Source organism: Falco rusticolus, chromosome 3 (genome assembly GCF_015220075.1).
Source record: "Falco rusticolus isolate bFalRus1 chromosome 3, bFalRus1.pri, whole genome shotgun sequence".
Lineage (NCBI taxonomy): Eukaryota > Metazoa > Chordata > Aves > Falconiformes > Falconidae > Falco > Falco rusticolus.
The window spans coordinates 61,655,588-61,670,606 of NC_051189.1; the positions used below are offsets into that span (position 1 = coordinate 61,655,588).

The 15,019-nt window shown below is 40.0% G+C and overlaps 2 protein-coding genes across 2 annotated transcripts in view; both read right to left on the reverse strand.

Moving 5' to 3' along the window:
- Nucleotides 1-15,019, reverse strand: part of MPPE1 (metallophosphoesterase 1) — a 32,657-nt gene that overhangs the window by 9,126 nt on the left and 8,512 nt on the right. The window contains exon 2 of the mRNA XM_037379652.1: nt 210-595. Within this exon, the coding sequence (XP_037235549.1) occupies nt 210-484 (275 nt within the window). The 5' untranslated portion in view covers nt 485-595. The remainder of the gene's footprint in view (nt 1-209; nt 596-15,019) is intronic.
- LOC119144375 (centrosomal protein of 290 kDa-like) lies at nt 5,312-13,857 on the reverse strand. Its single transcript, XM_037379655.1, has 7 exons — nt 13,628-13,857; nt 12,723-12,862; nt 12,042-12,122; nt 10,047-10,137; nt 8,973-9,159; nt 7,976-8,073; nt 5,312-5,661 (listed from the first exon to the last, which is right to left on the reverse strand). Exons 1-7 carry the CDS (start codon nt 13,658-13,660, stop codon nt 5,533-5,535), a joined length of 759 nt encoding a protein of 252 aa, XP_037235552.1. The 5' UTR covers nt 13,661-13,857; the 3' UTR covers nt 5,312-5,532.

Here is a 15,019-nt window from a genome sequence, read left to right on the forward strand (position 1 = left end):
ACCTGAGCATTCAAGACTGCACTGCCTCAGTAAGTCCCATTCTTTAACCTTTCAATACTGTTTTATTACCCGGCACAGATCCAGACAGGCAAGTCAGAGGCAGCATGTGTGCTTCTTAAAAGTACAACATTGGTTTTACACTCCTCTCCCATTAGCTACTATTAAAAACTCTAAAACCAGGATAAGAGATTATTCAAAAAAATTATTACCTTCTCAGCTTATCCAGCCAATGTCCTTTGATTTCACCAAGTAGGTGAGTATCAGCTAAAATTATGGCTTTTAGGACTGAAGTCGAAGTCTCTTTTCCACCCATGTGAGCTCCACCTTTCACTTCTGGCCATCGACATTGAAAAATTACCACATAATAAATCAAAAATTCGCAAAATATTAACACCGAGGTCACAAAGCACACAAGTTTCAGCAGGAAACAGAGCCTCTTCTTCAAAGGAAGATTCTTCACAGTGGTCGAGCTAGAACTCAGCATTGCAGTACCAGCATCAGACACTTCCACGATGGCTCAATTCTCCTCTCTCAGGCGAAGTCAGTAGGGGCTAGGTCAAAGGATTGCGTTGGGCTTTGTATCAGTACCAAATCCCTGTGGAGAAAATACAAAATATTCATTAAGCCAGCATTCCTTGTGAAAAGCTATCATGTAAGGCCTACAGTGTTAGCTTCTTGTCACCCTGAAAGATTTGGAAATATTTAATTGACCTAAAAAGCAAAGTTGGTCTTCTCCTTCAGGAATGCAAACAGCCATGCTGCTGAGCATAGAACCGCACTCTCTCCTACCAGGACCAAGGCAACCAGCGTAAAGCTTGGTGTATGGTGCTTTTTTAAAAACTATACAGTGAAAACACTGTGAGTAGGGGTTAAAGGTAAGTAAAGACGGAGTTTAGCCTGAACAGAAGGAAGAAAAAAAATCCACTAGGATCCATATCACCCTGGCCACTGCAACGCCACATGCAACCACCTTCTGGCACAAGTCACATAACATGACTATGCCAGATCAATGCAATTACCACCTTTAATACAGCTCAACTTTATAATCTCCAAGAACCAAAAGCAATTTACTATCCCTGAACAAGTTTACCAGAGCTTTCCAGGAACACAGATACGTGACTAGGTAACCAATGCTGCTAACAAGGGGAAAACAAGAAACATCAACAAAACAAGCCTCAGAAACGAACTGTGCTACAGCTGATGAGAAATGTGGGAAAATGAGCTTGAATTGCTAAGTTTACTGTATTTACTGATTTCTTCCAACTCGGATATTCTGTAACCCAAACAGGGAACTCACCCCTTCTGAAACCACAATATTATTTTCTGCTATTAGAAAGGCTAATACAAAACACATGTCTTCACTTCGATAAGCCACAATTGTAATAGGGCTCAATGACTGTTTCACTTCTTTGGAGGCATTTAACAGAAACTCGTTATTGCTGCTGTAAGGAGGAAATACCCAGCCTTTCATAGTTCTGTCTTCTACAGTCCTTGGCAGAAACACTTCTCCACTGTAAGTGCCCACAAGAAACAAGTATCCCACCTGAGAGTACAGAGACACTAGCCCTCACTTTCAAGTAAAATCACCCAGGTTCCACGTGCAACCCTCAAGGTTTCAGTCTGAAGAGTAGGGCATGTCTGAAAGACCCACTTTTTAAAGGTAAACAGCGTAGTATGGTCACAGTAAAAGGGCCTCCATGAGAGGTATAAACACGTTACCTCACAAGCTCATGAACAAACTTCTAGAGAAATCCACGAAGAAAAGTCTTGTCCCCCACTCAAGAACGGGACAGCAATTTTGCTTCCTACAATAGAAAAACTCTAACATAGGACAAACGTCCAGATACTGGCAATTACTGAACACAGCACTCAGTGATTAGGAGCCAACATTCAGGTGAATTCACTAAAACCAATTAGAACTGGGAATACTCAGTATCTTTGAATATTTAGACCCTAAATAGTAACACTGGGACAAAATTACAGAACCACAAATAATTACAGTTTATCTTCTCTAAAACCCTGGTCTCAGTCACATGCAGGACACGAAACAAAACCTAAATTGCTTTACTGTCTTATGCCCTAGCCAATCTGATTGATGTCTCATGGAAATCAAATCTGTCGTGTAATTATCTTATTTTTCCAACCAAAACCTCTATTTGATAATAGCCACTTATTTTCAAACACGAACTTCCCCATATCACCACTACAAAGTACTTATTCAAGACAAAGAACCATTAGGCTGCTTCGTGTAACATTTCCAATATGCATTATTTAGCATGACTAATACTTAACTGCACGCAATCCAGTTCTATCTAAACTTAGTTTAGCAGGAGAAAGCCACTACTGGCCAGACATCGCAATTTCACAATACAGAGGAACTACACATAAAGGGTGATTAACTTGTTTAGTGTTCATCTCATCTGCACTTTAACTAGCAATAAAAATCAACAAGAACTTGTTTTTACATCTCACAAGGAAAGATTAAAACAGAAACATCTGTTCAACAGACTCAGCAACAATGACAAGAGACAGGTAAATTCTTAACTAAGCACAAATTCATATGGCCTTATCCTGCACAAACTGCACCTACCCCAGAATCTGACAGTAGACTTTGGTATTCCTAGATAAGTCTCCTCTTCCAAGAAAAATAGTACTAATTTGAACAGGAAATACCAGCAAGTTGCTTAACTTGCATAAGGTCTGTCAAAAACAACAACAACAAAAGAAACCTCTATGACTATTCTTATTCGCAACCTACACTAAGGCTAAAACAAATAAAACCTGCCATTTTGCTGCCAATATCTACGCATTTTATAGAAGCTTTTCGTTACATTATTTTTCACACACCAAATTTCTTTTGAAGCTGTTGAAACAGCTAGACTTGCAGCAAAAAGCCAGTATTACAGATCACTGGGGGAAAAAAAAAGATCAGATCTTCAGAAGAAAAATGATCAAATAGAAAAAACACCAAACCTGCAATTACTAGAAAAGAAAAATCTTCAAGGCAAAACTGACATTTTCAAAAGTCACAAATGGCAACTGACATAATGAAAACCACAGTGCCGGCCATCTCTACACACGTTCCCTGCCCCAGCATCTCTGCTGCTAGCTGTTACTATTTGGGGAGTTTGTGCTGCAGGTGTGGAAGATGCCAGAGGTCTCCCATCTGCACCCTATTTTTCCGGCTTTCCTGATAGTGAAAGAAAAAAGAAAGAAAAAAAAAAAAAAGAAAAGAAAATCACAGGAAAGTCAGTGATGCAGAATGAGCTGAAAGCCAACTCCTACTGCTGGCTGCTAGAAATCCCTGGCTCTGCCACCTGCCAGCCCAGGGCTGCTCACATCCCAGCTGAACCATTCGCTCAGCTCTGCTGTGCTTCTCTGCACGCCGAAGTAAAGGCAGTTTAACCAGCAACCAAGCACATGCGGTAGGAACCTGAACCTCACACACGGGTAACCCACCGACTGGAGGCCCACCGCCTCTCACACGTGATGGCAAGGTCAAAAATAACGCTGTCAGACTGCGCGCACACTGCAAGATGGAGCTGTGGTTCAGCATGTTGCTGTACAACAGGTTGCTGCTGCTACTCCTTGCTTGGCTGGTTCTTAAGATTAGACTAAAATCTGGTTTCTTACTAGAGTCTGAGGATCTCAATTAAAAGAAAAGACCAAAAGATTTCTCAGTTTCTTGTTCTAAATATATGGGAGTGGCCTGACACAAGTTTTAAAAGCTCATAAAAAAGGTGAGATCAGTATTTTGACCATATTAATTCTTTTCAATTGTTTGGGCAGAGACATACTCTATAATGAAAAACTCTGATCTTCAGTAGCTGGCAAACAGCAAAGTTCTGCTAATCATGATAATTTTGTATTCAGTCAATGTATACATTCCTTAGGCAGGGGAAAAATAACCTTGAACTTTTCCTCATCTACATGTTCTAAGAACCGTTCTGCACATTTAAAAATCAGCCTGTGTATGAGGACAGTTACAGATTCATTTAATAACATCACCAAAGTTTAAACATGCTGGAAGTATAACTTTATACCACAAAACTGTGGGGTGGAAAAATGCTCAAGTGACTGGCGCTCAAAAAAAAGTCTGATGCGTTTCTTCCCCAGTATTCAGGTTTATTTTGCTTACTAACAAATATTAGATACATTTTTTCACTTAAAATATTTCCATCATACATGCTGTTGTTCTTTTCATCTACCAAGTTTACTGGCATCAGACTCGCATCACTCCTCTTTCCCTTTTCTATCTCTGTTCAGGACGTTATCCAGCTTTCATTTACAAGCGAGCCAAGAACGGAACACGGGAAACCTGACGCAGTGGTCTATAGCCAGACCAGGAAGCAAGTAGTTCTAGAGCTTTACCCTTTCTCTTGGGGAATAATTAAATCTGAACAGCTCATACGCTTTGAGGCCAATTTATTTATTAATTTCCAACTACATAAAACTGTCCGAACAAACCAAGTGGGATACAAGAGTGCTCATCCTGCTCCTAGTCCTATCCCTAACAAGCATGCAAGTATTTTTATTACGTTAAAGAAACTGCATTAGGTTATGAGAAAGCTTAGTATTTATAACCTTGCAATAAAGTTTTCACTCAGTTTTCCCATCACAGTGTCACAAAGGTACAGATTTGCAGCTTTCAGACAAATACAGTTCTATAATGTAACTATGTTAAACTGTTGTGAACTGTAGTTACAAACAAGTTCAGGTTCAAATCTCACAAGTTTTCCCTTCTGCAAGGTACACCTGTCACTGGGAGCTGCCTCTTATTCCAAGCCCTCTCTCTCGCTCTCTCTGAAGCAATGTAACATTTCTGCCTCGTGAACTGTGACTCTCCACAGTCCGGCTTCCTCTCAGCACTTCAAATACCTCAACTCTTCAATCAAACAAGAGCTTCTGATGAATTCTTGTTTTGATACCACAAGACAACTCTGACCCATCTTTCTGAACACACTCTTACCAATTCTAAAACCTAAACCCTTCCTTCACCCACAAATTTTAATTAAATATTGTGATTAAAGAAAAACTCCGAGCAGGGATTTAGCATTTTTCTTTTAGGAAATCCATCTGTAATAATTTAATGATGGAATTAATTTCTGTCTGTATTGGTACATTCTTAGGGCTGAAATTCATGAAGACTGCCAAATCTGCACATCTACTTTGAATTTACTTAGTTCACAGAAAAGGATAAATTGGGAAATTCTTCAAATTAAAACACAAAGATTTTATCATATTCCCATAAACACCCACTACCACTCCCTGCAATGAATGTATTTTACAAGTATGAGAGAGGTATTGAAAGTTAGTTGATGTTATACAGACCACAGTTTATTTGAAAAACATGTAAACAAAAAGCAAAGGCACAAAATACAGAAATATTTCAAAGCAGGTTGTCATATTGAGATCATATAATTAAATTCATAATGTTATCAAAATATGGTACTACATAAGCCATGGTAGGTTTAAATGTTGAAGTATAAAAAAGTATGTGGAAAATCCACTTGCCATTAAATTAATCAGTGGTTACAAAGATGTTGTAAAAGGAAGTCCATACATTACACTTATTTGTTTCAAACACTTTTCATACTGATTATTCAGTTTCACAGATTCCTGTACAGCATGCTTTAGATCTTCTATCTCTTCAAAAAAATCCTAGAAAAAACCAAAAATATTCACCTTAAAGTTTTTTTCAAAGACATTCTCAGGAAGAGCTAATCAGCATTTCAGTTGTTCCCAAGTTCAGAGACACTTTCCATATTTTTATTAATATATACTGCAGCTATGCAAACAAAGCTGAGGTACAGCAATCAACTATAACCTTAAGTAATAATTTAAAACTTTGCCCTGAACACACAATACAAGTAGAATTCAAGTTATGTTAGAGCCTGAAATACAGAATAGTAATAGGAAGATGAACTGGGAGAAGGAAAAAAAAGTTGATTATCAGAAAGCTACGAAATGACAGTCCAAAATTTCAAGGGAATAACGTCAAACACATCTATGCAAAAATACAGCGATACATGCTGAAGTCAGCCAGTAGTAGATAACTCACCATTTACTTTGAAGATCTGGAAGTTGCAAGATTATAAAAAAGGGACAAAAAGCAAGGAGAGGGATGAGGAGAGTAAACTAAGGAGGAGGATGGTAGCATCTGAAGAAGACAATACTAAAGAGTTTAAGATGGACAAATGGATTCCATATTTAGACCTAGAAAGTTATAAAATATTTTTAGACCTCAACTGCTAGTATCCATTTAGAACTTTAAGTATAACTACACTTTGTTAATGAGCATCCTATTTCAGAATAGGATCTATTATTTATGACTACACTGTGTTAAAAAGTGATTTTCATATTCAAAATGGTAAGATTTAGAATGCATTAAACTTGACAGAGCCTACAAGGGATAATGCTATCCAACAGGTTCAACTGGCTCAGATAAAGGCAATTTACAACAAAGGAGGGAATGAAAAACAGCAATATGTAAGGCTACACAGAATGTAGATAGTCCAGTGAGAAAGCCATAAAAACCAAGTCCTGTTGAACTTATTTAATGTCAGCCTATATGGTTTCACTTTCTCATATTGATCCTTCCATAATGATACTATCCCAGAATGCATAACTTAACAATTAGTTCTAGCTATACCCAATTCAACTAGGAGATAAATTCAGCTTCATAGAAATAAACTTCCACTAATTAAAAATATCGATGGGCCATAGCTTAAATGCAATTCAAGTCTACTGAGCAATCCCAGTCCTTTGTAAGTGAAGTCAGAAGTCGTCGGGAAATACAAGGACAGCAAGCAGAGTGTAATCACCCAAGACTTAACTTCACCAGCCTTGGAAATTCCTACCTATCACAGTCACGTTGTATCTACTTCTATCCATCTGTATTTGACATTTCTCCTGCCTATTCTTCTGACTTCTTTTCTAAATAAACAGCTACATACATCTGAAATAACGTTCAGTGACTTAAAAAACCTAAAAACCGGTTACTGATAAAAAGCAATAACTGCAGATTTATATATTTCTCTTCTGAAAGATTAAACTTTCAGCCATAAGTTGTCCCCAATTCCCAAACACGGGGATCTAGAACTCACCCTAGCTCAACGTTCTACAAGTTTCACACCTAATGAAATATCACCACATTTTACTGTTACCCCTGTAATGAAAGCTAGCATAATATTGTTTAGCTTGTGAGAAAGGATTGCAAGGAAGAAAACAGATTCTCAAAAAAAAAATAATAAATCCAACACAAGACATGAAGAATAAGCAAAAAACAATTTAAACAAGGTCGTTGCTGAAAATAAAATCTGAGGTCAGTACATTAAACTGAATCCTATATATATAGATAAGATCTCATCTTCACACAATTTCAAGACTCACCAAATTTTCTAACTTTCACTTTCTACACCTATCAATCATGAAAACTTTAAGCTTAGGAAGGGCTGAAGGGAGGGCTTTGGAGTTCTGTCAGAGACTTAACTTTGATATGTTTAAGTTCAAGAGAAAATAGCTTTCCTCTCACTGACATGAAGCAGTAGATCATTCAAAAGTGATCATTAAAAAAACCTGGTTTTATTATCTCTGCAAATGTCTGTTGGAAGGAATTAAGACTGTTACCAGCAGTTACAATTTTAATGTCATAACAACATAAGGCAAATAATCTCTCATGAAGGAAACCAAATATTTTTTAAAAATCCACAGCTGTTTAAAACAACAACCAAAACCCAAACCAAACTAAATTAAAATTGCATTATTCTTCTTCCTTAGCCCAGAAGTACTGCAGGACATTAATGTTTCAAGGAGTCATTCATTTTCTTTTCTTTCTCAGAATGCTATAAATGGGGGGTTTATGTATTTTGCTTGATAACAACATATGTTTAGCCTAAAGATAAGTTTCAGTTCAGGCAGAAAAGTTAGTTTTTCAAAAATCATCTATTCTTAAACTTGTCCTAAAATAAATTACCTTGTCTAATCCAGCTAATTCATTTTTTAGTGCTCTCCTTTCTGTAGACAACTTTTCATTTTCTTTCTTCAGCTTTTTAATCTCCTTCAACAATAGCTCTATATTCAAATAAAAAAATAGAGACTTCAACCATTACAGTCAACCTCCCCCTCATATGAATCATATTACAGCTAAAGGGCTGCCTACGTTTTGTGGTATTAGAAAATTATGGTTCAGCTTTTTAAAGTACCTTTTTCATAAGTGATTTATTCTTAAGAATCGGCCCAGCACACTGCCAGGTACTATCAAAGATCACAGGACCTGCCATCTGGATTATCTGAATCTAACAGATTTTTATAATGTAGGATTATTTTACTTTAAAATCCATAAAACATACATCACATGCCTTGACTACCTTTTTCTGACTTGCAAGAGGGTCACATTAGCCTTGCTGACAGCACATTTCCTGAAAATTATGCCTACATTATAAAAAAGATATTGAAGAGATCATATGCTTTGAAATGGAACAAGATTGCACCTTAACTTGTGGATTTACTTATGTGAGAAAGAACAAGCCAGTATTGACTGCTTTGTCCCATATTTTAAAGCTAAAACCAGGTTCTTTTGCGTATCAGTGTCTGAAAACCAAAGAATGGAGCAGCAAACATTGTAGCTCAGAGAGCTGCACAGATAGAGCTTACTAGAATGAATAACAAATAGTACTAAATACAGCCATGCACTCCCACCCATGATTACACCAACATACCAATTTCAGAAACAGAGAAAAGCAGCACTTGTTTTTATCACAAACAAATGCAGGACTGGATCCACAGACAGGGCATTGATTACAAGATGCTGTTTTTACGTAACATGTTTTCAAAAATTAAAAACATTTTAGATACCGTTGGCTGAAGTAGAAGAAATAAAACCTGGAGTGTGCCTCTGGATCATTAATGAAACGCATCCTCTCTAATGGGCATACTGGAAAGAACAGAATCAGAATTAACTGTACCATTACCTAAATATTTACTGCAACAGCATTGCTTCTTATTAGAAATGTCCCTGTGAGATGTTACTTTTTCCTCTGGGGTTCGACTTCTTTTTCCAAAAACAGCACTACTTTTCCAAGAAATCTTTTTACATTCCAGTTGCTCGATTCTTTGCCTCTGCTCTTGAAGATTATGCTCTAGCTCACAAATTTTCATCTGTCAAGAAACTAAAGATTTTTCAAAATGCATAGAACAAACAGAGTTCAACTGAATACCACTGGGAACACATCCTAAATGCAAACCTAGAGCTTTCAATTGCTGACTTAAAACTACATTTATCCAAAGGGTCTGAAAGGAGGAAAAAATACAGCAAGTGAAGTTTTGCATATATCAAGTGTTTTTTAAAAAACTGTTATTGAGCACATGCTCTCAAGACAATATAAATGTGCAGGCACAAAGATACTAAACCTTTCCACACAGTAAAGCGTATTTTTGTGGCAGCAATTGCCAGCTTCTAAGAAAAAGTACATATAATCCAAATTATAATGAATATTAATTTACAAACAAAACACATGCCCCAGACTCCTAAGAGGAAATTAATTAGACTGGTCAGCTGTAATGCTTGATCAGTGCCTAAAGAGGCAACACCCACCTGAAGCTTCTTGAACCACTCCTATGGTGCTAGCCTCTTTGCACAGCAAGCCAACAGATCTTGGTACATGCCAGAAGACTATGTGCCTTCATTTGATTAGCTTACTGCTGGATTTCTGAACTAAATCAGCTCATGACACATACAGAAAACATCTGGGCTGGTGCAAGAGCGGTCAGAAGATGCATATAAAGTTGGAAGGAGGGGTAGGTAGGTGAGTAAATTTAAAAAGCAAGGAAAGGGAAGACAGCTTTCAGTTACAGACATACCAGTGACAGAGTTCACTTTCAAAGGGAACTACAGACTATTTTCCATTATCTCAATGGCATGGGAAACAAAAATTAATATAAAAAGAAAAACATGGTTTCATTTTACAAATGTAAGAATTACTTTACAGTCTCCCTAAAAGCTTCTGTTTTGCTATTTGATACCATCTCCTACAAATTCTACTTACAGTGAGATTTTTAATTGCTTCCCTTTGCTCCTGGTTTGTTTTTATTTCCTTAACATAACTTTTCTGCAGCTCATTATACATCTCAAGGAGTCTAAAACAGAAGAAATGCATAGATTGTAATAAAACATGAAAGCCAGCAAAATGTGCATCCTTTATGATAGAAGTATTACAGACACCCCATAGAGATCACTTGGACTGTAGCTGTACTGTAGAAACTTCTAACAGAAATATTTAAGATGGGTATGAATGACTGGCAACACAGAAAGAGAAAGTACCAGAAAAAGCAGCAAAGTGAGAGTTAGAAGAATGGTCTGTATCAATGGCAAAGAATCCCTTTCACTCAGCCAGGCTGAGGACCCTGCTGTTGTCCAGCCCACACACCCACACTCTGATTAAACCTCAGTACAAATAACTTATTGATAGAAGACCTATACACTAACAACAAGAGGGTGGCAATGACTTTGCAGCATGTCACATATACCATTCCTACCCCCATTAGCACAACAGGAAAAGCAAAAGACCACTCCTGAAGGATATAAAAATTTGTCTAGAAACTAGTTTATTGCCACCAATCAAGAACACATATGAGGACTCGTGAGACAACATCCATGTGTTGCACAAACCAGGTTCTCATTGCTTCTGAGTGCATGAGTGTGAGGATATGAGTGAATGAAATCTAGGAGAAAATGAGTGTGAGTGGGTAAAAAAAAAAAAAAAAAAATCAATGTCAAATAAACAGATTTGGGATCCTTCCCCTTGACACTGTTTTGCATCAAGTTCTGCTACACTAATTTCCTACCATATTTCATAGCATTCAGTCTACATATATCAGGCCCATAACGTAAGTGATGAACATGAACAGACATTTTTCCTGTTTTATTAGGAATTCAAGTAAGAGCTGGCACTCATACTAACTCATGACTGCGCACCACAAGCAGGATGAGCAATACTACAGTACAGAACAGCTTTGTAAAATAACAAACAAATAGATGCTAGGAAAAAAGCTGTCAGGTTATCCACGTACAACCTAACACAAGCAGGTCCAGCACTAGATTCAAGGAGTAACTTGGACTTCTTCCAGATAAGCATCTAATTAGGTACTCAATTCAAGCCCAGAGCTAGACACCCAGCCTTCCCATCTAGTTTGCAAAAACAGTCTGGTACATTGTAAAAGTATTTTTAAAAAAGGGAAGGGAAAAAAATTAACCTTTTACAGACACCTAAAGGAAACACTAAAAACAGGTTGCTTAAAACAAAAGCACTATGGTCTGCCTCTATCCTTTTAAGCTCCACAGCCTATTTCTGTAAGCAGACAAAATTTAGCCTTTGAAAGAACAGAGCAGCCTATTTATTTCAAAATCAAGGCATTCCGGGATGGAACTACCTTTTATGTAACATGCCTAGTTGTTAAAAGTTTCAATATATATTCTCTGAAAGCAAAAATGTATCTTTTGCATCAAAAAAGCAGTTACGAGAGTTTATTTCTAGCATTAATTGGCAACCTTTGGTAAGTAGCGGCTCACTTCTAAAATCAGTTAGACTGAAAAGTAGAATCACTTGTCTGGCCGATTTTGAAAAACAGTACCAGTCTATAAATTTTATATACACATGAAACTGACCTAGAAAAAATGAGCTAAGAAAGCTCCCACAAAACAGAAAATGAAAATACATAATTCTAGGTTTAAAATCTACAAAAAAGATCATGCATGTTCACACACACATGAATAAGCTTCCTTGGCTCATTCAACTTTTCTTAGTGAAAGACCTGAAAAAGAAATCCATTTTGTTCTTTGTTTAGTGCTATTTTCAAATTTAATCTAAGATTTAATTTTATTTACATTTTTAAAAGAAATACTATTTTCCATTATTTCAAATGCTGGAAGCCACTTCCACAACAGTTAAAAAAAAAATCAACTGACTTAATCATGAACAGCACATTCTAGACTACAGAGAAGGATATTTAATTCTGTGAAGGAGCATTTCCCAAGAACTCACCTGTCACTGTTACCGTCTAGAATAAGATCCTTGCTGTATCCACCCTTACGCCATAAATGGGCTTCTGTTTGAACTTGAACACTTAATTGAAATAAACACAACAGCTTAATAAAATTAGATTTTACAATTTTAATTGGATCAAACAAAGCAACTGAAAAAAAAGCTAAGTTACTTTTCAGTTTGATTTTACAGTAGAGGTTTCCATGAAGGATCATAAACACAGCAAAGTTTCAACTTGAAAATGTTTGCAAATAGGTACTTAAATCTTGGCAGACACTCTCCAGACCACTATCACTGTTATTTTTCAGGTCCTAAGGTCCCAGTTTCCAAATCTTTTAAACAGTACTGATGCAATTTAACTATCTAACTACTGTTTGGTGGAAAAATAGTCCAAAACTCTTTGCAGTTAAGAGTTAGCATGTTGCCTAAGCAGGAGTATTACTTACTGATAATAAAACTGTTTCTTTCACTACAGCAATGAATTTTGTACTACCTTCCCCAGCCATACCTTATCCCCTTACAGGCGTGCAGCATTCTCCATCCCCACCACCCTGTTCACAGAGGGCCCCTCAAAATATGCACATCATATAGGGCCTAGTTCATCTGAAGAATATCAAGGTAAAAGTTAAACTACAACATGCACTTCTTTTGACACAAAAAGAAACATTTGACAATTCTTACTCTCTGCTTGTGCCATAGTCACGCATTAACTGCTGCAGATACAGTTTTTCCTGGATCTGACCCAGATTCTTTTCTAGCTCCTTATTTTTTATGTGTAGTTTTTTCAACTTCTTGACTAACTGTTCATTTTCATCACTGAGCTGAAAAGGAAGAGAATTAAAAAGGAAAAATGAAGCAACATTTTCAGATCAAATATTAATTATGCTGATAACATTTCACATTAAAATTCTCTCCCAAAAGTTTTGCTATTTTTATCTTAAACTATACAAAGCAAAATAGGAAGAAAAATAATGGGCTTCGAACTCTATGAAGAATTGACTAAAACACAGCATCTTTATCACATATATTAAGACTTTTAATGTAACTTCATTAATTCATTAGGGAATGATAAGGCAAACTGGTTTTGCATTTTAAAAAGATAAATCACAAAGGGACAAAACATACACGTTTTCAGTTATACTTCTAAAAATCAGCTCTGCGAGTAAGCTCACATCTGTTCTTATTTTAACCTCACCAAAGCTGACAGCCACATCAGCAGAATTTCTCGCACGCACTTTTGCTGGGCCTCGCCCAGCAGCACGCAGTCACGCGTGTCATTTCACCGGCGACCCCACCGCAAGTCACGGTATTGCCCCGACCTACAGGCTGCTCGGTAGGACCGGTGCTCCCGGCCGATGCTCGGCCCACACAAGGAAGGCCGGCCACGAGAAACCGCCAGCTGCCGCACGCGGGAGCTCAGCCCCTGGAGGTAAAGGCAAACCCGGGGGACCCAGAGTCGCCGTGCCCGTGCGTCCCCGGGCGCTCTCGCCGGGCCGGGCCGCTAGGGCGTTCCGCGGGGCTGCCGAGCTCCCCGGAGCGTGCGGGGGGCCAGCCCGCGGCCCGGCACCGCCCGGGGCCCCACTCACTTGGAGGCACTTGTGGACGGCGGGCAGGGCCATGGCGCCGCGGAGCCCCGCCTCGGGCAGGGCGGCCGCCGAGGGCCGCGGTCCGCCCGCGCCCGCCTTCAAGCGCACCCGCCGCGCCGGGGCCGGCGCCGCCGCAGGGCCCCGCACGGCTGCCCCGGTCACCGCCCGTCGCCACGGCCGCCCCACGGCCCTCACGCAGGCGCCTCGGCAGCGAAGCCGCCCCGCTCGGCCCCCAGCAGCGGCGAGCAGCCCGCGTCACAGGCGAGCGACCGCGGGCAGGCAAGGGCCTCGGCCGCACGCGGGCACCCCGCCCGTTGCCGGGGCAGCGGCAGAAGCGGCGCCGCCGGAGCAGCCAGCGCCCCCGGGCCCGCACTGCCGCGGCAGGGAGGGGCGAGCCCCGGAGCTCGCCCGGCGCCTCCGAGCCGCCGAGAGGCGCGGATCTGCCACCCGGCCCGCGCCGGGCGGTGACAGCGGCACCCCTCACCAGCTCCGGAGCCGGGTTTTCTGTGGCTGTGAACCTCAGCCTCCGCAGCCAGCGCCAAAACACCCAGTCTCAGCTGGCCTCTCTGAAATCGCCGTGCGTTTTAATCGCAATTTTATCTTCCGTGATTAACGTACACTGAGTGCATGGCATTGCAGACACTGCCGATTATAGACCTGCACCGACACGCTTGCACATCAACACACACCCGGTTATGTATCTCTACAAAAGCATATTCCGCATCTCCCACCCCCCTAACAACAGAGGCCACGGTACGGGCTGTTCAAGTAACACCTGCCAAGGCAGGAGGTAACAGCATGTCTGGTAACGTTGCTACCCACTGGGGTGGGGGTGTGTGTATCCTTGGCATTTGTGGTACTTGATACTACTACTGTTTGCTGGGGGTCGCCTTTGGGTTTTGTATCTTGCAAGAATTTTTGGCAGACCAGGCTGGAGGGCATACAGGCAGGACGAAAGCATGCCACCCTCAAGACAGACTGGGCCTCAGAGGTAACACACCAGCAGAAGGCACTCACCAGCCACGAGATCACCCATCACAGCAAGCCTGATCCAAAGCAGTGATGATCACCTGCCAGCCTCAGTACCCTTTGTTGTTGGCAGTTCAAAACCTTTCCTGTTCCTCTCTTATTCTCTAGGTCTCAAGTCTGTCTTCTTTTGTTCTCTGCATCTCCTGTCTTTGTATAAAATGTTGCCTCTCTTGTTACGTACAGCCCATCACATGCTGCTATCATGTGTGTGTGTGTGTCTCCGTCCATCTTGACCATGCAGCGCACCTGACTGCAGCCTGGCAATTTTTGCAAGGAACCATTCATGCCTGGGAAGAGAGGGGGGAGACGAAAACAGCTCGCTACTGCCTACCGTGGGTCTGCAACTTAACCTAAAAACATGGT